This window comes from Meriones unguiculatus, chromosome 7, assembly GCF_030254825.1.
Source record: "Meriones unguiculatus strain TT.TT164.6M chromosome 7, Bangor_MerUng_6.1, whole genome shotgun sequence".
NCBI classification, from domain to species: Eukaryota; Metazoa; Chordata; class Mammalia; order Rodentia; family Muridae; genus Meriones; species Meriones unguiculatus.
Window position 1 is genome coordinate 97,467,799 of NC_083355.1, and position 26,257 is coordinate 97,494,055.

The 26,257-nt window shown below is 42.9% G+C and overlaps 1 protein-coding gene across 4 annotated transcripts in view; it reads right to left on the minus strand.

Moving 5' to 3' along the window:
• Nucleotides 1-6,165: 6,165 nt before the first annotated feature.
• Nucleotides 6,166-26,257, minus strand: part of Ston2 (stonin 2) — a 149,708-nt gene continuing 129,616 nt past the window's right edge. For all 4 annotated transcript variants that reach the window (XM_021657482.2, XM_060387993.1, XM_060387994.1 and 1 more), the window contains 3 exons: nt 20,081-21,925; nt 14,890-15,092; nt 6,166-12,752 (listed from right to left, as the gene is read on the minus strand). In XM_021657482.2, coding sequence (XP_021513157.1) covers nt 12,669-12,752; nt 14,890-15,092; nt 20,081-21,925 — 2,132 coding nt within the window. In that variant the 3' untranslated portion in view covers nt 6,166-12,668. The remainder of the gene's footprint in view (nt 12,753-14,889; nt 15,093-20,080; nt 21,926-26,257) is intronic.

The window sequence follows — 26,257 nt, forward strand, 5'->3', positions numbered from 1 at the left end:
CGTTCTGTAGGTAGACATCAATTGCCAATGGGCCCTCCTGAAGCCTTCCACACCCCTCCTGCATTATCTTTTTTTTTTTTTTTTTTTTTTTTTGTTAGCGATGCAGAGAGAAGTGTGCTGGGTTAGGAAAGGACTGTAGAGATTAAATGCTAAGTAAAACTGATGAAAGTTTGTAGTGGGAAGCATGCATTTTGTATTTTATGTTGCATTTAGTAAAAGCAATAGAGAAGAAAGTTTAAAAAAAATCACTTTAACGATAATAATGATGCTTGCTATTATTGCCAGTGCAGAGGCATTATCTGCACATATCTCGGAGTCCACAAAAAATACTTGTAATCAGAAAGAAGTACTTGAAATTTCTGTAATCAAAATCTAAGATTGTGTATGCTATACTTAATTCTTTCTTTTTTTAGGCAGGGCTTTCGGGGACACTGAATTCGGAAAATTGATTAGCTGTGCCAATCTATTGGAGCACCAAACTTTTAAAAATATTGATCTGTGTGTGTGTGTGTGTGTGTGTGTGTGTTTGTGTCTTATAGTGAACATGTGGGTCCCAACCTTGAACTCAGAATTCTCCTTTCCACCGAGTCATTTCTCTGGCCCTGGAGCACCAGTTTATAAAGGAAGAGTTCTAGAATATGGTTAGAGATGTGAAAAGAGCATCAAATTCTGCACTCCATCCTGGATTCCAGCTTGTCTTTTTGCATAGAACGTTCTTCAACTGAAGCATTGTCTACCTGCAAGAATCTATCACTAGAGTTACGAAAAGGGGGTCAAAGACCTTGGGCAGAAGCAAGGTCATTTCATTCAATCTGAAGTTGAGTGTTCATCATTGTGGGATTTCCTGAGATCCAGTACTGAGTTTTCCTTGGTTACAAAGCTTTTCCTTATTTTTATATTGTTCTTGGCAGTAGTTTTTTTTGGTTTATTTCCAAAGAGAGTGAACTGACGTCTTGGAAGCAACTTAATAATTGCAAAAAAAAAAAAAAAAAATCTCATGAAAGAATAAATTGGTATATAGCTTTTTATTTGGCGTTTTGGCAGCAAAAGAAATGATAGCTTATTTTTGGTCAATCATCGGGTTTCTGCTAGACTACCTTTAAGGTAAACATAGCCAGGTTCAATGAGGTCTGGCACTATCTCCAGAGAGTGCTGGAATTAAATAGAATCAGAGGACACATCTCTGCAGAATCTGCTGCAGTGTTTGAAATATGTGGGTGTTTTAGTTAGGGTTCCTATTGATGTGATGAAACACCATGACCAAAACAACTTGGGGAGGAAAGGGTTTAATTGGTTTACACTTTCAAATGTTCATCATTGTAGGAAATCAGGAAAGGAACTCAAATGGAGCAGGAACCTGGAGGCAGGAGCTGATGTAGAGGCCATGAAGGAGTGCTGCTAATTGGCTTGCTCTCCATGGCTTGCTCAGCTTGATTTCTTATAAAACCCAGGACCATCAGCCCAGGTATGTCCCACCTACAATGGGATGGGACCTTCCCCATCAAAAGCTAGTTAAGAAAATACCCTATATCTGATCTTATTGAACCATTTTTACTTCCTTCCATTTCTTTCCTTCCCTTCCTTCCTTCCTTCCTTCCTTCCTTCCTTCCTTCCTTCCTTCCTTCCTTCCTTTCTTTCTTTCTTTCTTTCTTTCTTTCTTTTTGTTTTTTTGAGACAAGGTTTCTCTGGGTAGCCCTGGCTGTCCTGGAACTAACTTTGTAGACCAGGCTGGCCTTGATCTCAGAGATTGTTTGCCTCTGCTGGAATTAAACACATGTGCCACCATGCCCAGCTCAGAGGCATTTTCTTAATGGAGGTTCCCTCCTCAATCAAGCCTGTGTCAAGTTGAAACAGAACTATGCAGCACGATGGGGAAGTCCCCACACAGCTGATGCCAGAAACAGCAATAGTAAGTAACTGTATGTGGTGGTTTGAATGAGAATGGTTCCCACAGGTTCATCTGTTTGAATGCTTGGTCCTCAGTTAGTGGAACTATTGGGGAAGGATTAGGAGGAATGTTGGAGAGGGCACGGGTGGTTTTGTTGGAGGAGGTGGGTCACTGGGAGTGGGCTTGGAGGTTTCAAAAGCCTACACCAGTGACACCCCCCCACCCGTCTCAATCTCTGCCTACAACTTGTAGATCTAGGGTTCTCTGGAAGAGCAGGCAGAGCTTGTAACTACTGAACCATCCCCATAGACCCCAGCACACAAGTATTAAAAGCAGCAGAGGAGCCGGAAAAATGGTTTAGTTGTTAAGAGTGCTTACACTATTTTTGCAGAAGACCCAGGTTTGTTTCCCCGAACCCTCATACCCTCATGGCAACTCACAACCTTCTGGAACTCCGGACCCAAGGAGGACTCCCTCTCCTCCGAGGGGGTCCAGAATGCACACAGTAGTCATAAAACACACACACACGCACTTTTTTAAAAAAGCAGCTGAAGACATACATAAAGGGAGACTGCGCACACCATGACGTCAATGTAAGCAGAAAGAATTGAGGAGTGTTTCAGATTACTAGATGTGTCCCATTTCTCTACCACTACCAGTAAACTCTTTAGGATTAAATAGATTAATCAGAAGTTATTTTTACCTGTTTAGTGAAGTATAGAGCAGAGCTGAGAGGAGAGGAGAGGTTATTAGGGAAGAAGAGGGGGGGAGACTGAAATCCTTGGTCCTTGGAGTTTGCTATGTTAACCTACACTGTGGTCCAGAAGGAAGTAGTATGTTTTTTGTTTTTTGTTTTTAAAAAGACTGATTAATTGAAGGATTGATTGATTGATTGTGTGTGTGTGTGTGTGTGTGTGTGTGTGTGTGTACATGCTGCAGAGTACATATGGTAGAGGACAGCATTTGGCAGCCAGTACTCTTTTCTACCTTGTTTTTGAAGCAGGGCCTCTCATTATTTTTACCTGTAGTGCTGCTGCAGCTGTGGTGTCAGATTTGAGGCTACTGCATTCATCTTTTTCATGTAGATTCTGGCTACTGACTCCAGAACTCAGGTCAGCAGGGTTGCACAGAATTGCCTGTTGAACATGTTTCAGGCATTTGGCTTCAACTTTTCCTGATAATTTTATCTATAACTTTGGAGCAACTTTGTATCTTTTGGCAATGCAAGGTTGACTTTTTTTTTTTTTTCCTGGTTTGGAAAGATCCTTCACTGAGTACAGGGAAAGATGAGAGAGTGGGAAGAAACCTACTTTGTGTCTTAGAGTGAGTTTGAAAGTGAAGTCATTTTACTTGCAGTCAGGTTGTTTGTTAAGCTATCCTGTTGCTGGTGTGTCTGTGAGGCAGATAAAAGATGCTGTCAAGTATGGAATAGTCCATTCATGTCAGTAGATCTCAGGGAATAGAGCTGTGACTCATTTTAATGACTTCCTCCCAGTGTTCATGATCTTGGTTAGTGATGACTGTTGGTATCCACAAGGGAGAAATTAAAAAGTGAGTTGAGGGTCATAGAGCAACTGTTATTAAAAATTATCCTTTGTCTGATCCTTGGCCTCCTTTGTGAGCATTTATATGGGGTTTCAGAATATTTACTTACGAATTCCAAGCCGGGCGTGGCGGTATATGCCTGCAATCAGCACTCAGGGAGGCAGAGGCAGTTCTATCTATGTGAATTTGAGACCAGCCTGGTCTATAAACCGAGTCTAGGACAGCCAAGGCTACACAGAGAAACCCTGTCTTGAAAAACCAATAAATAGATTAATTTAAAGAAAATACAATTTCAGCCAGGAGGCAATGGCACATGCTTTTAATTCTAGCACTCGGGAGGCAGAGACAGAGGCAGGTGAGTTTGAGGCCAGCCTGGCCTACAGAGTGACTACCAAGACAGCCAGGGCTACATAGTGAAAACCTGTCCTGAATAGCGGGGGTGAAAAAGCATATACTCTCCACTGGCACAGAATGTCCTTGGCTTGGGGATTTGAATGGTGGGTTCGTTCAGGTTAGAGCTTAAGGAGAAAGTGTTTCATAGGGAATTTCCTTTATAGGGTATGGCGAGTGACCTTGAGGGGCAGAGCATGTTTTTGTGCTGTAGCTCCTCGCCGTTTTAGCTCCTTTTCCATCACTGTAAAGAGACACCACAGCCAAGGCAACTTATCGAGAAAAGCATTTAGTTGAGGGCTTGCATATAGTTTTTGAGGGTGAGTCTGGATCTAACTGGGAATGATACCGGCTTTTTTTTTTTTTATTTAAATTACAGTGGAGTAATTATCTTTTAATGGTATAGGCTTTTTAAACCCACACCCAAGCCAGTGACATGCCTCCTCCAACAATGCCACACTTCTTGGTCCTTCCCAAACAATTCCACCTCCTGAAGAAACAAGCATTCAAACACATAAGCCTATGTAGACCATTCTCATTCAAACCACCACATCATCAGCGCTAACTTTTGTTGAAGTCTATTACATCCACCAACATGGAATCAGAGAAAGTTAACCTTATTGAGAAAACACACTGCCGTAAATCCCTGTACTTGTAGTTGCACCGGAGTATAATCAGTATATAATTGTGTGAAAATATTACGAATTTTACTGATGCTTTGAGACAGGGTCTCAGTATACAGCCCTAGCTGTCCTGAAACTATGCAGACCAGACTATCCTTGAATTCACAGAGATCCACTTGCCTCTGCCTCCTGAATGCTGGGATTATGGGATTAAAGATATTCATCATTATGCTCGGTTTATGTTTTTTTAAAGATTAAAAAAAATGTGGCAAGGTGTGGTGGCTAATGCCTTTAATCCCAGCACTTGGGAGGCAGAGACAAGCAGATGAGTTAGAGGCTAGCCTGGTCTACAAAGAGAGTTCCGGGACAGCCAAGGCTATGCTACACAAAGAAACCCTGTCTCGAAAAACAAAGGTGTATGTATGTCTGTATGTAGGTACCCACAGAGGCCAAAGAGTATTGGTTCTCCTAGAACTGGAGTTTTGGGATGTTTTTGATGTGTCCCTGTGAATTGAACTCAGGTCCTCCAGAAGAGCAGCAAGCACCCTAGCTGTTGAGTCATCTCTCTAGCCCTAGCCCCTAATATTGTATTTGGAGAAGCTGCCCCAGCATAGAGGAATAGAAGACAGTTAAAGGTGAACAAGTGGCTAAGGAATTTAGAAGGAATGATAAATAGCATTGAAGATATTTTTAACCTTCATTGCTTTTTCTCATCCTCAATTCCCTCCCCCAAATTCTGCAGAACAGGGCAAGCATGCCGGCCTCAGCTACATTTATGCTTGGAAGTTAGAAAAATGAGGACCTAGAAGGCTAAACATGTTAACAGTGCGGAACCTACAGTTGTCTCCAGATTTATTAAAAGGGCGGGGAAACAGTGGAAATGAGAATATCTTCCAAAATCCTCAACTTAGGAAATGCGAAGTTCCTACTTAGCTATTAACTCTTTTGACAGCACTTCCTAACCCCAACTTTGTACTAAACAGACTATGGAATTCTGTGTTCTGTTCAGAACAGGCATCTCTCAACAGCAGGAGCCATTGAACTAGTTAGTCTGAGCTCCTGTAGTTCATGCTTGTGTTTTGTAATAAAATGTCCTTCCTTGGTCAATGTGAACTAAACAAAACATAATTCAGTCTGTTTATGCTTTGTTTAATCAAGAAACAAAAGGCAAAACAAGTCAAACCAAAACTTGATGTTATCTTCTTTGCTTTAATCTTTCCCATAGTCTAAAATACTCAATGCATTGATAGGCTAGTCTTTTTAGAATTAATACTTTATGGGCCAGTTAAAGCTATGCTACAGCTCAGCCTAGCCAGCAACCTTTCTTTCCTGTATGCATTAAGTCTTTACCCAGCTCAGACTGAATTTCCTATTTCTCCCCTTACCAGTCCTCAGTGTTCTTCCTCTTATTGCAAGGCCTGATTTTACAAGCAGTAGACATCCCCAAAAGCTATTTTTCTTATGAAAATTTCCTAAGTACTCCAGTCCACGCTGACTCTTTTTCCAAATGGATTGTTGACATTAACAATTAGTATTCATCAATTAATTATTGGTTGAGCACCGGCAACAGAGCAGGAATTGTGTACAAACTCATTATTTATGGCTTTACATACTTACCTCCAAGAAAACCTTGGGGACTTCATTTATTTTCTTGTAGCATTCGGCACAAAAATGGAATGAAATTTATGTATTTAGAACTGACTTAAAATGTATAAGTGCTCAATTTATGTGGAATAATTTAATCAAATTACTTGTCAGCTCATGACAAAAACTATATTGGCTGGGTAATAGATCTCATTAGTAAACATGCATTGTTTTCTTTTATTAGACATACAATACCATGCTAGACAAACATGTACTCTTAATCATGCCTGTATTCATTAAACAATACAATGACACTTTACTTAATTTTTTTTTATTAATACTTCCTTTCCATAGCTCAAAAAAGATATTACAGATTATTCAGCAAAACATCTAAAACAAAACATCACCTCTACAGAAATAGCCAGTGTGTAGACTTTATTACATAGGCACATTGTTTTTAAAGTTAACTGGTTTTACATAAAATGAGCCACAATAGTGCAAGAAGTTACAGTGAGTGAGGATGAATGACAAATGAAGGGAAATACAAGCCATAGTTCGGTCAAGTCATTTTGGGTTCAACCACCTGACACAATGAAATTCATATGGACATTACAAAAATGGAGGATGAGGAAGGATGCCCCTCTGTCATTTCTTGTCTCAAACACTGATCCTGATTAACCTTCTGAATATGGCAAAGGGTTGTCCAGTTTCTGTTGGCAAGTGAACATAAAAGATAAATGAATGTTGGCTAAAGGGGAAAGAGATTCATGTCACACACCATTCTTGAAAACCCTTAAATCCAATAGGCTTCTGCTGGCAGTGAAGTGTGCATCTGTGTCTACAGAACTGCTGCTGTAGAGTCTCACTGGGATGACTGGTCCTATGAAGCACATGGAGATGAGCAATGGTGGTGCTTAAGGCTTCAGTCACAGTGTGGCTGGTGTCCACAGTGAGAACTGGAGTTTCATGAGACAGAACATGGGAATGAACAAAGAAAGGATGCTAGAACTCCTTCTGACCAGTGAGAAGTGACCCATTACATCTAACCAGGAAAGAAACTAGTCATACTCACACACCACACAGAGAAGCTACGTATAACTATCCACATTAAATAAAAAATTTAAGTGAATCTTTATATGTGGCAACTGCCCTTTTCTCTCATTTGGTTGTGTTATAATTATAGATGGCTCCAGATTAGTTTCTGTTTCCCCCTCCCTCATGCAGTCATTCACATGAAAGACGTATCTACAAATCAGATCATGCCAATGTCCTGCATCTTAACATCTTTAGTAACTTGGAGGGTTGGACCTGCTTTACCCAGTATTCGCATCCCAATGTCCACTTGGGAGACTGTTCATTTGACATTTCTGCCCCTCTGAAGCCAACTACAGAACAAATGATTGGGGGGGATTTCCTGCATTTCTGTCATGTGAGCAGATGATAGATGGGGGAGGAGAGGAGGCTGAGCAGGAAAAAGATAAACTAGCTGTTCTCCCCAACTTTCGTATTTTAAACTTTTTGGTTCTTAAGCATATATAAAGAATCATACTGACACAGAATATAAAAAAAATGTGACAGGAAATGATTATTTTGTAAAATAACCCATAAAAGCCACAGCTGGGGAAAAAAGAAAACAACCAAAGAAACAAAAGTCCAGCTGTCTCTTTTGTCTCTGGAAAGTGAAGGCGAACTGGGAAAAATAACAGGTCATTTAACAGTAGTGATTCTGTCCATGCTTATATCCTTTAAATAGTCACAGAAAACCCAACTTTTCCCATTTTTATTTGCATCTTTCCAGGTTCTGCAGAACATAGTACTACTGAAACTTTCTACCTTTTGGGGCTTGGAATTACAAGTATTCCCACTCTGTTTTGCAGCTCTTAAAGTATAGTACTGGACTTCTGTTAGCAAATTGGTTAAGGCACACTGGGAGAAATATTAAACGTCCATGTTCTTGCTCAGGTGACCATGGGACTATTACTAATACATGCATTTGTTCCTACACTTAAGACTGCCCTCCTGCATCTCCTTCACGTTTAATTCCTTTAATACACAATTATGAATGATACCACCTAGAGCCAATCTCATTTACAAAGAATACAGTTAAAGTGTGATTTGTAGGGAATTGGTTAATCGACATTGGTCATGTTTAGAAAATGTCCAGTAGAACCAGAGTGAAAATATACTAACAGTTTTATACAGAATGCTGTCATGGTTTGGTAGTGAAGTGTTAACACAAGATGGTATATTTACTAGATGGTGTATTTTTACTTAATTTTATGTTAGTTTTATTTGAATTCTCTATCAAATTCTAATCTCAACGTCAGACATGCTAGGATTACTTTAAATCAACTACTATCTTTTTTTTTTTTTTTTTCAAAACAGGGTTTTTTTTCTGTGTAATGCTGTCCTGGAACTCATTTTATAGACCAAGCTGGCCTCAAACTCAGACTCTGCCTCCCAAGCGCTGGGACTGAAGGCATGAGCCACCACTGCCCAGCTAAATCGAACCATTCTTAGAAGAGATAAATTCATCACTTTTTACCAGGAGACTTTATAAAACTATGTTAGATGGCAGGACTTCCTACTCACAATTCCCAAGACTTTCAAAAGAAAATAAAAGTCAACTCAATCTCTCGTTTTCCTACCCCTAAGCTGATGATAAAAATGTAAATCAGCTTTGAAATCGTGTTTCAGGGGTGAGTCCAGCCTTCCTGTCTCTGACCCCCATCTCATGTGGGGACCCGCCATGCACAGTAGCACTGGTCAGTGATTACAGCTGGGAGGACAAAGACCCGACCCAGCAAGGACTGGCTGCGCACTTCGTCCGACGCGCATCTTCCACTAGTCACTCTCACAGGCAAGGCAGAGGCTCCCGGGCCTGTTTGATTGGCAGCAATAAAACTAAATCGATAGCCTGACTGTGGGCTGCACCTGCGCTCCTGCACCTCTGAGCGTACAAGTGTTTCTCGAGATGAATGAGGGACACCGCAGGGTCAGATTCAGCAACACATTAAGTGCCTCCATCCTGACACGTGGTTGACGCCGGAGGCAGGAATAAAAAAAGCAGAATTATTTCAGTCCTCCAGAAAACAAACGCTGCTTGCTGGCTGTAAACAGAGTACTGGATTCTAAGCAGAGGATAAACGGTCTCAGAGTCAAAGTGTCAATAATTTCCATTTATTTAATGAATATGCTTGATTTAGAAGTCAGCGTTTAAAGTGGCTGAGCCCTGCTGTAGCTTGCGCTTGTTATAGGCATTTGAATCACAATGAAAAGACAGGTTCCTTGTCGGCATGAATCACATTTCCCAGGAATACAGCTTTGAGGATCCCAACCATGTTTCTAAACAGAAGTTACTCCCATTTCAAATAAGAACTCTTTTAAATTAAGGAACGCTCTTGAGGAGGAGCTCTGACAGTAAATGTGGGAAAGTAGTGAGGAGGTGAGGAAGCAAACAGAAAAAAAAAAAAACAGTCCAGAAAACAGTCAGAACAAAGCGCTACCTTTTGATCAGGAATGACTAATACTATGTTTCAGTGATCTGTCCTCAAAATACCTCCCACTCTTTTTTTGTTGTTTTTGTGGTCCTGGACTGTTTGCATGCTGGGTAAAATCTCTGCCATTGAGCTACACTGGCAGTCCTGGTATATTAAAATGATTATATATATATTTTTTCTCCTGTCTCAATGTAAAGTTGAAATACAATCCCTAGACTCAAAAATAGTTTTTGATGCTGTGACATCTAATGTGTTCTAACTCTATTAGTAAAAATCAACCCACCCTTCATATTTTTACATTGTTGATGACATGGATTTGGGTTCTTTTTTTTTGTAAGCACAAGAAAAATAAAAACTGAAGTCCAAGGTGGCATGCACACATTCTGCTTATCAAAAGGGTAATTTGCCCAACTATGGTTTTTAGGTAGGCTTTCAGGAAGACCTAAAATAGATTTCATTATACTCCTCATCTCCCTACATATTATTCATACTGACCCCAAGCACAGTAGAGGCAAACCAAATTTGATGGAACCAAGGTAGTAGATTTTCAAAAATTAGTGATATTTGCTTGCTAATTATAAATAGCACACAGGGGATATATATATATTTTAATCTTTTGGTTAAGGCAAAACAACAACAAAAATCCAAACAGTCCGGGTAAAGCACCAAGGCAAGAATTAACCAAGAGGATGGGAAGGACAAGAAAAACAGGTGCTGCTAGGCCAGCAGCAGAGGCAGGGCCCCTAACACAGGGCTAAGCCAGGGATGACCTTCAGTCATCCTGCCGACCCTCCAACCCGCTGGACATCTGAGAACTCTTTAGACCTTTAGCCCAACAGAGAAAATGACATGGAAGTCTTTGATTAATTCTTTTTGAGAACCCCACTGTCCCCCAACAGCATGAAAACACAGAGGAAGGGCCATCTGGAGCTAGACAGCCGCATGCCTGATCAAGACTATTTGGAAAAATATCTTTCCTGCCATCTTGCCCAAATCAAACATGATAATCCTTTCCACTGCACCTAGGGTAGGTGGCTACATTCATGTTTGGGTGTTTGCTGCAGCAGGAAATCTCATCTGACCCTTTCTTTCTTTAGAAAACTTCTTACTAGATTGAGTGAACATCTGTCATCTATAGAGTTATCTTCTGTTCCTGATTTTTTTTTTGCCTTTGAAGTTATGCAAACAAAGCTAACTCCTCTTCCTTTTTATAGCTCAGCAGAACTTTGAGGCCGGTATTGGCTAACCAATAGAACCATCTCCTAACTTCTCCGCACTCCCTTCCCAGCTCTACCCTTGGTTCTGCGGGACAGTGGACCCCCTGTTCCTTACATAGTCAGGATCTTCACAACTCTGGTCACCTGCCTGTGGACACAGTCAACTTATCAATGTTTCTCCTAAAATACAGTAGCTGTACTTAAACATAACTCTCCATCCAGGCTTGAGCTCGGCAATGCACCATGCAGAACTGATCAACACCTGACACCACAGACGGAATGCGTTAGCTTCGTGGATAGCCATGATACATACCTGGTTCAAAAGGAACTCAAGGAAATATTTCTGTATGAAATGCTATAAAACCAAGTCTCCCCAGTTCTCATCAATACATACATACACACACACACACACACACACACACACACACACACACACACCCGTCTGTACTGAAAAGGCTGCATTTTAAAAACTCAGAGTACAGGTCTTCTTATTTATGCCCACACAGCGTGTCCTTTTTGTTTCAATCTAATGCTTAGTTAAAAATATACTTCAAAACATTGCAGTGATTTCTAATGCATAATGTCAGTACATGGTTCAAATCTCACTAAACACGAGCTGAATAATGATAAAAAACAAAACTTGAATCACTAAGTCCCAAACTGCAGGTATTTTCTACTTATTTCCACACGTCTCCCAAGTCTGATAAAATATGCATTCTGTCCGCTTACTGTATTCTTCATGAGAGAAAACACTGCGGTACAAACACGCAGGGGTTAGAGAAGCCGGGGGTGGGAACTTGTGAGGGAGAGGGCAGCTGCTCTGATTCCTGGACCAGCATTTCAAGTTTGTGACACTGGGAAACCGGCTCTCCCCAGCCTGACCCTGGAGCCTTCTGTGTTTTTGAACTCTCACGACACTGCGACTACCAACCTCTCAATTTGGGGCAAAGCTCATTCAAACTCAGCTTTTATGATGATATTTTTAGCTTAAGTTTCCTCTAAATTTTGAGTTAAAAGGATGTTCAACAGTCATTGCATATGAGGTATAAAAAGAACTCCCAAGTGTCTTTCTTTTACCTTTATACACATGGACTCATAGCCACTCAGGAATTAGAAGTGGTCAGTGAAGATTTGGCAATTCTTTATGATTGAAGCTCTTCTAAACTGAATATAAACTTACACTTAATGCCTTTTTCCTTAAGTGAAGAAAAATAAGCTCAGTTTTGTTTTTTTTCTCAACAAACTGTAAATCCAATCCAGTGCATTTGTAGACTTAATCTCCAATCCCTAAATTTGAAAATATCCGATAGGGCACTTCCCACTCATGACTTAAGACAGCAAATGGAAAAGGATAAGTTGCAAAAATATTTTGATCTTGGACAATCCAGAATCAGAAGGGAAACATCTGGAAAACCTCTGCTACATAACACCAACATTTAAAGAATAGAACCATCTAGAAAAGGCCTAGCAGACCCAAAGAGGAAATGGCTTTGAAACCTCTTTGGATCTTTTTATGGGAGCAATAGAGATGGATTCTCAAGGCTGCTTTTTTTCCAGAAACTTCCAAGTGACAGATTAGTACTGGAAGCAAACAGTGCCAACACTGACATTGGATGTTCTTTTCGGGTCTCTAATGGTCACCACAAACCACACACCATTGCCATGATATAAGCAGAAAAAAGACAAGGAGGCTCAACAGATAATAAACTCTGAAAGCCGGGTGCACCATGTGCTTTGGGCATGCTCAGTGTCAAGGAGCTGTTGAAAGCAGCTCCCTCAGGATTTCCTGTCACACACGGGAAACTGCACACAGGAAACTGGGGTAGACTGCCCTCCACATGGAGCAGCCACAGCAGGTGTTGACTTAATCTTGAATTATTCAGGAGTCAGCGTTCCTCAGGTCCTTGCAGGTGGGCCACTGTCACTGAACCCCACATTCCTTTGGATTTTCCAAGTCCTCCCCCTCAAAGTCTGGCTTCAGACTCTTTTTTTGTTCAATTTCCACCTGCCAAAATAAAAGATGGAGAAATATCAGGAATAAGAGGAAGCGAAAGGAAAAACATAAAACAAATGAACCAAAAGAATCTCAGAGGGTTCCTTGGGATCGCTTGGATTTTGTGGATGTTCATGGCTGCTGCCACAACGGAGTACTTGCTAGTCCTGAGTATACCAGGATCCCCTCTCAGGTGGGGAATCCCCTCTTCTTCATGGTCCGGTCCATCTGGGAAATTCTTATCCTTTGTTGTCACGAAGACATGCTCACCGATTACATTTGTTGCTGATTCAGTAGGGAGACTGAGTTTCCCCTGAATATTTCTGCTGCCCCTGCCTCCATTATTCCATAGGTTTCATGGGATAGGAGCAAGATCTAGTTCACTTTACTCAGTGGTATAGGATTCTGGTAGGCAACTGAGAGCGGTTTACAGAATGACTAAGTTCCTTTGCAGTTGACCACTTAGGCCCTTCCAATTATTTCATCTCTTAGTCTCTAAGCTAATAAGTATTTGGACCACTTATTGTTCTATCCTATGTCCTGCAAAACACTGTTAAGAAGTTGCTCTTTGAGAGTAACATGCAGTAACCTAGGGCCCCTGCACACATGTAGCAGATGGGAGGCTTGATCTTCATATGGGGTGCCTGGCGAGCAAAGGGGGTGCTGTTTCTAACATGGACTCTATTGCCTGCTTTTGGATCACTTCCACTCTGGCAGGGCTGTTTTGCCTGGCTTGAGGGGATGAAGATAAGAGCAGTCCTGATGTGACTTGATGTGCTTCAAAGGTTAATACAGTGGTAGGGGTCTCACCTTTTCTTGGGGGGAAAGGGACAGGGGAAGAAGGAAGGAGGGCAAGTGGAGGGGGAACTGGGAGGAGGGGAGGGAGGGATGTATAGTAAATAAACTAATATAAAAAATGAAAAAAGAAAAGGAAGTAACATGCCTTGGGCTAGAGAGACGGCTTAGTGGTTAAGAGCACTGCCTGCTCTTCTGGAGGGCTTGGGTTCAATTCCCAGCTCTCACGTGGGGGCTCACCACTATCTCTGACTTCACTCCCAGCACCTCCTCAGGTACTGCGTGCATGTGAATGCACAGACATACATGCAGACAAAAACCTACACACATCAAACAAACAAAATCTTTTCAAAGAGTAACACGCCTTATCTAAAGCCTCTGGTAAGTCAGGAAGGGCCTCCTTTGAACTGAGGAATCTCATAATTCAGGCTGTTCCTCGGCACTGCATTGAATGATAGGCTTTTCCACTTGGAGACAACAAATGAAGACAGATTGCAGTCCATGGTTTTGGGGAACTGCTGGTTTTTTCCCTGGCCACAAGATGGGGCATTCGCTCTTCTTGGTAGTTAAAAGGTTTTAGATGACACAACTAAGAAAATATTTAAAGGAATAATAACTATATAAATCCATGGGAAACATTATACATAGGAAAGTATCAAGCAACTTCGCAAAATCTTTTGTCAGTGCCTTTCTCTTCCCTCTTGGGAACTTGATCTTCTCCCAAATGTCTACCTCTCCAAGACATCATCCTTGTTTTACAGCAACCTACCTATAATCTGAGCACCCAGAGGCAGGAAAACAGAAGCTGAAGCCAGACTAAATTTCAGGGGAGAGCCTATCTTCAAACACCCTGTGACGCCATCCTCTGAAAACCACCCAGCCTTGCCTGCAGACTTCTCCCACAGTCTCAAGGCTATTATCACTGTAAAAGGGTTTGGATTCTAAGTTCGCACTCGTACCAGCCCCTGCCTCTGTTGTGTTCTGATCTACAACTCCTGTAGATGAAATACTTGCTTCAGCTTAACATGTTCCCAAAACTCCCCTCCATGTCCAAGTTCACTCCAAACCAAGAATTATGTCGCAGATGAGTAATAATTACTGCTTGGTCCTACTGTTCTTTCTGTTATTATCGATGATGTCATACATTATATTCTTTTCATCAACCTCTTTATTTTTTCCAAGCCTTTCTCTTACCCACAAGAGATTATTTCATTAAAGTCAGAACAGATCACCCACAGCAATGAATGTAAAGTTCCTTTTTATGAGAAGCATTTGCTGAAAGAAATAAGGGGGAGGGGTGGAGTGAACAAATGGACTTGGAAACGTCAGCCAGAAGGCCCCCCCCCCAGGCTACCTTGTAGCTGTAGTGTGCAGAATAATTGACCCACTTCCTGACATCAGGCTTGTCTTCCACAGAGATGGATCTCACAGCTGCTTTGGAGGCTGAAGTCGTGGGCATGGTGAACTCAACATTTACATAATTGGCAAATCTGGAAGGCACTTCCCGGTCAGAGCCAAGCTCGAGGTGGCAAAAGAAACAGTGTGGGTGACCAGAAGCTAGAACAGAAAGAAAGATTCCAGAGGTTAAGTCCTATGAGGATGAAATTAAAAAGGAAAAGGGGCCAAAGAACCACTTTGATAATGGTGGAGGTCTGGAGGCTCTGTACCTCGCACTTGCAGAGGGTCCAGTGGTGAGCAAGAGGGCTTTGCTAGGCAGATACCAAACTCAGTGTGCCTCAGACCCTTTCATCCAGTGCCTCTTGATTACTATGGCCTGGAACACTGGCATAAACCCCACAGTCTGTGGGGGCTGGAAAGATGGCTCAGTAGTTAAGAGCAATGGCTGTTTTTCCAGGGAAACTGGTTTCAGTTCTCCGCACCCACAGAGCAGTTCACAATTGGGAGCCAACACCCTCACAAAGACACCCATGCAGCCAAAACAAAAATGCATATAAAATAAAAAAATAAAAACCAAATACATGGAAATATCAATGTGATTAAACATCATTTGTAAAACAAAAATAAACAAACAAAAAACAAACAGAAAAAAAAACATAGTCTGAGAAATAGGCCTTTATGACTGTTTAGGTCAAAGAGCTATGTGGACACAGCACAAACATTGAGAAAGAGGCTTGAAAGTGGAAGAATGAACAGATGAGATTAACACTTGGCACCTAATAAAATACTAGTGACAGCCACCTGGAGCAAACTGCTTTCCTTTACAAGATGAATTTTCTTAATAGCATTTTATATTCTCAGAGATGCCTCAGGCATGTTTCTGTGGGAGGGTGAAAGTGATGGATTTAAAGACAGCACACACGAGGCTGGGAAATAATACAGAGCACTGGACAAATGATCTGATCTGCAGTCAGAACACATTGGTCCATTTGCAGTTCCCCTTCTAAGTGGAAGAGTCCTTTGTTCCCTTCTGACCTCAATTCCTCATCTGGAAAGTGGGGTGATTAGGAGGGGTATGAGAAGGTGGGCTGTACAAGAAATGCAGAATTTAAGAGCATGGGGGGGAGGTAGGAGGGTAAGTCTGTATTTATGGCTCAACTGTACATGCAGATGAAGTTTTTCCACTTGAGTTTTAGATTCCATAGGTAAAGAGGCCGGTTCTGCAACAATGGTGTTCCTGCATCAGTGTCCTTCATCAGACACATCAGAGAATGATCATGGATGTCCTGTGCCTGCACTGATGTTAGATGCTCCTCTCTCTCTCTCTCTGACTCTCACCACAAACCCTTAAAGCAGCAGTTCTCAGCCTATGGGTCTCAACCCCCTTTGGGGTTGAATGACCTTTTCACATGGGTCGCATCAGATGGGCATATCAGATATTTACATTACGATTCATAATAGCAGTAAAATTACAGTTATAAAGTAACAAAGAAAATAATATGGTGGGGGAGGGGCAGTCGCTGCAACATGAAGGTCGCAGCCTGGGTCATGACTTTATGATCCCCAGACATGGAGGCCAGGTTGCAGAACAACAGCGTGGAGGAGGCAAGCAGCAAATGACTACAATAAACACTACGGCATGGCTTTGACTAAGTGGTCTAGCTCTTCCCTGCTTCTCCACGTAAACAATTCCAGTTTTCTTTACTGCTCTGGGAAGGATTTTTCAATCTCGTCGAAGGAAGGAGACACACACCCTCTCTCCAAGGAAAACACTTCAGGATGAGGTATTTGTTTTTCTTTGTTTCACAAATATAACATAATTTAATGGTTTCTAAAGAGCAAAGCTGGAAGTTTAACTAAAAGATGTGCATTGTTTTTTTTTGGTATCTGAAAATGAATCTGTCCAGTCTACTGGTTTGTGTACCACAGACTAATTTCAGAGCCATCATTTGTCACTGTGCATCACACTTAAAAGCATTTCATTCTGAATGAGCTATGGACTAATAACCCTATCTCACTGATGAGAAAAATTACGTTTCTCCAAGAGGGTTAAGTAAATTGCATGAGGTCACACCACCACTAAACAGCAAATCTGAGAATAAAATTCATATCTCACCCACTCCAAACCAGGTCCTAAATACTTGGCCCACTGCCAGGGAAACTGCTCACTATAGTTTCAAATAGCGACTTGAACAATTGTTTGTATCTAATCAGATTTCTTTGACATTGCTGGAATATTGAGACACTGTTTCTCTTTGTCTCAAAGCATAATCACAGGAAATGCTGAAAGCCAAATCTTGTCCTAGATTCCTAGCCTCAGCTATGGAAGGTGTAAGTGTGGTGGACACGTGGGGCAATTTGAAAGCTTGTATAGTTTAATTCATGGTTACAAAGATAACTACATACATATGTTAATTTGTCTTTCTTGGTGAAATTAAGTGTTAAAATCCAGATTGACTTTGCTAGGTAGTGGTGTTGCTTTAATGGTGCTTTAATCCCAATACCCAGGAGGCAGAGGCAGGGGGATCTCTGAATTCGAGGCTAGCCTGGTGTACAGAGAGAATTCCAGCACAGCCAGGGCTATATAGAAAAACCCTTTCTTGAAGTCCCCAAATATTTTAATACACTAGCAATGAGTGTAATAAATAAGTAGCCTGTCATTTGGCCTCAAGCTCCTGAGCATTCTCTGCTGGGAAGCATTACAGAAAATGTTTGCTGTATATCTATTTGCTGTCCCTGCCCTCTGCCCATTGTCCTTCTTCTGGTAACAATCTTTTCTCTCTCTCCCTTAGGGCAATAATCCTCTCCAGTACTATATGCCATCTTGATTGCTCTGGTCACTTGTCAACTTGAGCCAAGTGGCCCAAGCACCAAAAATGACGACAAAAATTTGTCTCCACGGCTGTACCGAGGAGACAACCATTAGTTTCGGGGACTAACTCTCCTCTGGTGCTGTCTTCCCTGATGTCTGCTATTTAGCCTTTCCTCAGTTCAGTGACCTACTCACACTGAAACCCCCTCCTCCTGCCCCATTTAAGGTCAGTCCTTGTTGAGTATAACTAAAATCTTCACACAGTACTTTTAAGTGTTTTAAGTCACTTTGAGATTATTTGTATACACAGTAGAACTAGAAATCCTTGTTATAGTGTATATTATTTAGGGCGTGTATCTACTTGGCTACATCTATAAAGGGGACCTGTGGTATTGGGAAAAGGACCCTTGAATGTGTTTTTGTGACTTCAGGTGAGTAATGTCACCTCTTAGTCTCCCATCTAAGGTCCCAGCTTGAAAGCCCAGTACCTCCACAGCTCTCTCTTCCCCAGGGTTTCTGTCCAAAGGAGAATTCACGACTTCTCATTTCCACTGTCAAGTGAGGTGGGCCCCCTGTGGCTGAGGCAGCAAGCCACATAAGCACCAGATGAACACAGTGCTGAGCACCAGAGAAATGAGTAGGCAAGCACAGAGAGCAAGACTGTTTTAAGAATCCCGTCAGTGTCGAAGCCGAGGGTGGCCGCCCCAGTGTCCAGCACAGAGGTCTGATTGTTTCCTCAGCTTGCACAGCTACACCCAGTGTCTGACACAGAATGCCCGGTGTTTGCCTACTCCCCGGGCAGCCTCGGGAGTTGATTAGACTGCATGGTCTCTTGCTATCTCATCAAATTCCATTTAAGATATGATAAAGCTGCCATTCCACGCTTGTGGCAGAATACCCTGAATACATGGTAATAATTTAACAGTGGTAATGCAAGAAAGCACGGGTGATTTCAAGCCAGTAGTTTCTTTTTTATTTTTTTCTTTTTGCCTGACTAGCTAATCCACTTTCCTTAACAGATGGGCACAGTTTATTGCAGACAAGAAGAGAAGTGGTTTAAAGGCTTGTAGGATCACAGACTTTTTGCAAGTCACTGAGGTCACTCAGACATACTCCAAAAATAAAGCTATTGGAGCTGGTTATTGCTGCTTTGTTTTTTCACTCATGAAGCCTTGCTAGTAACTGCCTTTTGGGCTCCCTCAGACAGAACAGCACAGCTAGGCTGGGAAGTTTGTTTAAATCAAACACTCCTCCTTTCTTTACTTTCTGTCTGGTGGAGCTTCAGCCCTTTGGACCTTGATATCTCTGGATATTTGGTCTCTTTCCTGTAATGAGTCCCAGAGCCAAACTCTGGGTCTGAGATATTATGACTGACAGTATATGGTTGAATATAAACTGGCTCTTTCACCTTCACTAAGGGGATTGTCAGAAAGATCGTTCTTCAGAACCCACAAATCTTCCAAGATCCAGAATAAATGAATTGCTTCTAGCACCACAGCTAATACTTCAGTGAGTTCCAGAAAAATAAAACTTCAACAAAACTTGTTTGAGAATGGCTCAGCAAGTAAAACTACTTACCAATGATCTGAAATTGATGCCAGAAACACAAGTAAAAGCCAGGTGTGGTGGTGCCTGTCTACAATCCCAGAGCTGGGGATGGGCTGGAGAGATGGCTCCGAGGCTGTTCCCAGGAATAGAACCTGGGGTTCTATTCCTACCAAGGGCACGGCAAGTCACAGGCCTCTGTAATCCCAGTACCATGGATCTGAAACCCTCCTCTGGCCTCTTCAGGCCATGCATGCACACAGTGAACAGACATTCGTGCAGCCCAAACACCCACACATAAAATAGTAAAATAATTAAGACAACAACAACAAAACCAGCAAACCACGACTGGGAAAACACAGATATACAGGTCATTTGGGCTCACTCACTGGTCAGCCAAGCTGGCTGAACTGGCAAATTGAGTTGTGGGCCAGTTAGAGACCTCTGTCACCCACAGGGTGGCTATCACCCTAGGAATGACATGGTGATATTCTCTGGCCTCTACACATCTGTGTGTGCGCACACACACTTCAGAAGCTGCTCTGGAAAGCTGTTTTGGGTGCTCAGCGGAGTAGTATGATACATTGTGTGGGAGATGAAGAATGGTAAGGCGGGGAATGGATGACATAGGTGTTACTATATGTGGCTTGTCCTAGTCTCCTATTGTCGCCTCCCCATCACCACCGTTTCCACCACACAGCACGAGCGAATGCGGCACACAGGCACAGGCTGACGGCAGCTCTTTAAGCAGTCCCTACAGCTCTGTCCAGAAACGGGAAGCCCTACCCACCTGAGTTCTTGTCTGGCAGCCGGTTTATCCTCCACACAATGGCGTTGAAGGCGTGCTCGTACTTGGCAGTCCCCAGAGTTACTCTCATCACAGGCTCAGAGCCAGAGGCTCCAGCAGAGCCAAAACTTGCCCCCCGGTTCACTTTGGCTTTCAAAGACTTTTCCCCCAGAACACTTTCCCTGCGGAAGTTTTTCACCCACTCACTGGGCACCGGGTAGCGGACCATTATGTTCTCACAGGGAACCTGAGTGAGAGGGTCGCGGTTAGAGGAGAATCCCGGAGACATCCGTAGCCAGCTCTGCACCTCCACTTCCGCCCCATTGATGCTCGCTGCCGTCCTGAGCGTGAAGGGCAAGGTCTTCTCAGCAAATACCGTCCTAAACCTCATCAGCTCAAACCGGCATGCGTCCAAAGGGTTGAACAGGATAACTCGGGAGCTGTTAAACACGTCCTCATCCACGCACCCGTGGAAACGGCACTCGTGGAGCTTAATCCACTTCGTGGTGGTGGTGGGCATGATGTCCTGCCGAGAAACGATTTCGTTCCCTTTGATAAGGATGTCGTTGAGACCCAGGCGGCACTCGGCCAGCCCGGAGAGGAAAGTCAGAATGTGTATCCGTGTCAAGACACGGTGCCGGAGGATCTGGTTGTCTCCTTTGCTTACCGTGCCGGAGAATTCGTCTCTGACGTCCACCGTTATCTCCTCTTCGAGGTAGTTTAAGCCAACTGTGCTCAAGTCCATGGACAGCACTGGCAAATCCATGAGACGGTCCTGAACGGCGCGGATGAAGCTCAGGAAGTCATCGTAATTGGTGGTGCCCAGTTTAATCACCTGCTCCCTCTCTGCTGTGTGGGCCACAGCAGGTTTGGGCTGGTATTTCTTCTTCTCCTTGTAAGTGACGCGGTCTATCCTCAAGCTGTGGATCCTCCCGTTCTCGTCGTAGTTTTGGAGCCGGGGTTCTGAAACCTCGTGACAGATCTCCAGCTTGAATTCGCGGAATGGTTTTTCCAGGCCTTGCTCGTAATACAGCTGCAGGTAACTGCTGTCTGTCAGTTTGACGTAGATTGGTCCCCAGTGCCTGGAGGACATGATGTTTTTCTTCTCGGGGATTCTCAGCATCATTGGCCATCCATCCCTGGGCTGAGTCAGAGCCGAGGCAGGTGAATGAGCTTCTTGTTCAACCCAGGCTGCGGGGTCATCATCTGGCAGGGCCGTACTGCCCACGTGATCAGGGTCCTCAATATGCAGTTGTTTGAGCTTTTCAATAGCGTCAGGGTGGGACTGGCTTTTGCCCGAATCGTCAAAACTGATGGCATCCTGGTAGATGACGATGAGAGAATCTCTTTGGCTTTTGCCCGTGGTACTGGAAACAGAACTGTTTTGGGAGCGCCGTTCCTGCTCTTCGAAGAAAGCGCTGAACGGGTTGATAGGGGAAGGTTGTACGTCCTGAAGAGTCTCATTCAGGAAAGGGTTGGTGGCCCTCCAGGGCGGGGCCTCGATTACAGAAGGTGGACGGTGTAAGGAGGAAATGTCCAGCTTCTGAACTTTGGAGAAGTTCACCAATGTGCTCTTGGGACGGTCCCTCTTAAATGACCCAGTTGAGTTGTAAGGTACAGGTACATCCGGGGTGGCAGTTGCAACAGATGGAGTGCTTGTCTTCACTGGAGAGGTGACCGGTGGCAAAGGGCAGCCAGCTTCATTGTCATCAAAGGTGACCCAGCTTGGGAAACGAGCTGTGGTCACTAGTGGAACGGCAGGGTGCCCATTCATGGCTGGACTGCCAGCCGGCCAACTGATAGCCTCCATCTCTACTTCTTCATCTTCCTGCAAGGAGGAGGAGTTGTCTGAAAGGAAAAGGAAAAGGCATGAGGAGCTGCCAAGGAGGATCTTAGTGTTATAGGAAATTGAAACCGTGAGGGCAAAGGTTACTAGAATTTTATCTAGAACCCAGCGAATTCCCAAGCAGGTATTATATGTCTCGAGGGCCTCAAAGTTCCTCACCTGCGCACAAGTCTCCTGATTTTGCAAGTGGCATGCCGGAGGTGCCACCACATTAGATGCAGTAAGAACATGATGGCTTTGTCAAGACAGATGCCCTAATGTGTGAAACGGATTTTCTTTGCACTTAGCTTCTAGGGGGTGTGTGCTTAATTTATAAAAATTGAAATGACTCTCCTATGTGAAATGATATAAACAGACTCCTCAAAAAAAATCTATACTCTAAAATGTACATTTATTCTATCAGTCATATGAAGGACATGGCAGGATATATCCTTCAATTAACTATGGCCCAAATGTGATCAGTAAGTGTGAGTGACAAAATGTCGAGCACTCAATGTGTGTGTAAACTCACACAAATAGTGTGGTGACTCTTGGAATGTGCTGCAAGAATGGAGTTGTGTTGGGGGATTCTGAGTGCTTGTGAGAAAACTCCAAGGAAAGGAGAAAAGAGACGGGTGACCTCAGGTTCTCCAAAACCCTGGAATTATTCTTGGGATGTGCTTTTGTCCCCCTCCCAGGTGTGGTGGATAGGAGTGAGCTTACTTGTTGTTCGTGTGCCTCTTTAGAAAAACATGCTTTGCCATGTGCAGCTTGTTCTTATGACCATACACGGCGTGAACTCATGAGAACCTTACTTGAGTGACCTTGCTTAGCCCTCAGAGTTTAAACTGTCTGATGCTCTGAGAAAGGCTGCCTGTTGGAATAAGACTTTCTTTAGTCCTCCTCCATTTTAGGCTCCATTCTCCCAGGTTCCATTGCCTTATTGTAGCGCAGTAAACAGGTGACTTAAGACATTTAAGCACAGTGGAATAATACCTAGCTGTTACAGTGTTTATAAGCTTTTAGTAATGAGGAAATGCTCGTGATATAATCTCTATTTTTTTCTTTAAAAGTTTCCACCTCTGGGTTTATGTACTTTACAATGTAAAAGCTTACTACAAATAAAATATTGCCCTAATAGGTCCTTAAAGGAGGGGAATAAAGGATTTGGGTTTGATGAGAAAATGGTCCAAACTTGTATAGCATAAGACCCTAAGTATATGGTATATGAGGAAGTTGTGGGAAGGAAGGGAAACACAGGCTTTTAGAAAACACTCAGAGGTTTGCTGCCTAGATAAGGGAAGAAACTTTGCTACAGCAGTAGCTCTATGTTTCCAGGTGTGTGTGTGTGTGTGTGTGTGTGTATCATGCCAGTCATTTGGGATCAACTTGCAATAGACACTCGAGTTTTAAGACTATTTCACTAATCCTCCATGCATATCATATCCAACCATATTGAACCAGCAATGCTACGAACAACTGCGCACATGGAAGGGTGGCTGACTTGTTACTCATTCTTCCAAGAAATTTATCCAAACAGATAGCGATTTCCTTAATTGAAAGGGTCATTTTGAGAGCCAGGCATGCTGGCATCCACCCGTAACTCCAGGACTCAGGAGGCTGAAAAAGGAGTGACACACATTTGAGTTTTTTCCTGGGCTACATAGAGTCAGGCCAGCTGGGGCTACAAGGCAACGTCCTGTCTCAAAAGTTAAAAAGGACATTTTGAGGTTGGGGAAGGTCTCAGTAACATGTTTGTCTCGAACACTCAAAGGTCTGAGTTTGGATCTCAGAACTCACACTAAAAATACTTATAATAAGAGGTGAACTGAATGTAGGTAAACACACACAGGCACACACAGACACACCCCTCCCATTCTGAAGAGGCAAGATAACCATGGTATGTGAGCATACCTACCCAAAGCCGTCCCAGAATATAATGGGCACAAAGGTGTGTGTGTGACATGGCAGAGATGAGACTGTCTCTCAGACATGCTTCTGTAGACATAGACTTGATTTATTTACTGGGGGAAAGGGGATGGGGGAGGAAACAACCTAAGCTTACAGTATTTATACCCTGTGCATTTATTAATCACTACTGTGTTTGTAATGAAGGACAGGGGGACACTGTGGGTCCGTGAAAGGTACAGTAACTTCTTTGAAGCAGTCATGAGTCTCCCGACTCACAGGAGTCTCAGTGTGGCTCCCTGTGAGGCAGCGTCTCCACCCATGCAGTCCCTGGCTGGCCACAGCAGCTCCAAGGCCATCCCTTCTGCCTTGAGTTCACCCCCAGTCACCGGCTGGAGACAAGCTGAGTTCTGTTCCTTCTGTGGGTGGCTTTCTGCCAATGCTGTTCATACTCTTGCCAAGGGATTCCCTTCTGTTGGAAACCTTGTCCCCCAAATAGCCCCCTTCATCTTCTCCTGAGACAAAAGTTAAAAAGAAAAAAAAAGGGGGAAAGAGAGGGCTTGTCTCTAATGAAGATCATTTTCTTACAATAAATTCCTTTTCAAAATCAAGTTATCTGAAGTTCTAGCCATTAGAAAGCTGAAGCATCGGGCTCAAAGTACAATTTATTTATTTTAGTGTTAAGAGTTGAACTCAGGTTGTCACTCAGGCTAGACACTCTACCACTGGGCTACATCCCCTATCCTTAACACAACACACACACACACACACACACACACACACACACACACACACGAGCATGCGCACACACACAAATCTTTTTTAAAAAAAGTGACTCAAGAATTCTTAGAAGAATTCACCTAAGAAAATAACCAAGTTTATCCCATGTACAGAGGGGATGTTTATCATAGCAATGTTTAGATCACTGAGAAGTTTTAAAAAACATTTCAACAACAGAAAAACATTCTATAAACTGCTGCACCCTTAAAATGCAGCCCTGTGTCACCCTGAGATAATGCTCTGGCTCCAGGTTTATAACTCGGAAGAACCATCAGGGGCTGTGGAGGGAAAAACAAGACTCTATGATCGGAGTTTGAATTGCTTGTGTTTTAATTATGTACCAGGATCTTAATAAGCTACTTAACTTTGGGTACATCTTTAGCTTCTGTATCTCAGTCTTCCATCTATTGACTTAAGAAAATATTAAATCCTACCTGATAGGTTAGTGGCTGCTCTTCCCGTTACTAGTAGGAGAATATACTTCATTTAAAAAGTAACTACGTGTCTGAAAACATTAGGTAAGGTATGGGATGGTATTGCATAACCCTTTGAAGGCAAATGTCTCATGGAATAAAAGCAAGATTAAAAACAACAACAAAACCAAATAACAATGTGATATTGATGGCTCAGTGAGTAGCGTGCCTGCCACACAAGTGTGAGTACCTGAGTTCAAATTCTGACAGCTCAAGGTTCAGTACCATGTGTCTGTCATACCAGTGCTCCTAAGGCAAGATGGTGCTGGGGGGCAGAGACAGAAGAATCCCTAGATGGCTACAGGCTGTGGACCCTACAGAAAGGAGACAGCTTTGCTACAGTCTGTGTTGAACGAGTCACGGTTAGGTCTTTTTCCCAGTCTGAAACAGGCAAAAGCTAATATATTCTTGAATGTGAATTTAACTATCACCCGCGATTCCTTTTATTAAAAAAAAATACTATTTGTTTAATTACTCTCCCACCTGCTACTTCAAAACTGCTTTTGTTATGATTTGAGTGCCCGCTAAACAAGGGCCACATTTAAAGACCAGGTCCCCCATCTATACTACAGGAAGATTGCTAAGGTCCAAAAAGGCTTCTAATATCTTTACTGACATCTACTAAATGGAAGAGGTGAATTCCTTCAAGATTAGGATTGCACAACATTAAGCGATCACAATGTTAATGAAGCTGAAGGCCTGTGGGGAAGTGTGCTCATGTGAGGGATTAACAGTCTCTATACGGAACACAGTTATCTTTCTACCCCCAGTTGTTGACCTAATTCATTAATGTAATGCCATCATGCAGAAAACCTATTTGCAAGATGCCCACTGAGTTTGCTGGGAGAGACATGATCAAAGATTCTCTGCTGCAGGTTTCTCAACATGAAAAGACAACCATAGTTATGTAAGAGAAAATGCCTAGAACTGTAGCCAGCCTCCGATAAAAACATGAGGCACTTAAGTAGCCACACAGCAATCTGCAATGTGAAAAGAGGAGCGTAGGCATCCCTTAGAGACTGCAAAACTTAACCCCTTCATTTGACTGAGAAGACCGTGGTTTGGTGCTTTGAAGAAAAGTGCCCAGGGCCAAAAGGCCCAGTGATTAAAAGCTCACTTCCTGCCAGCCACATGGCAGCTCACAACCATGTGTGTCTCTAACTTCAGGCGGTCTAACCCCTTCTTCTGGCTGTA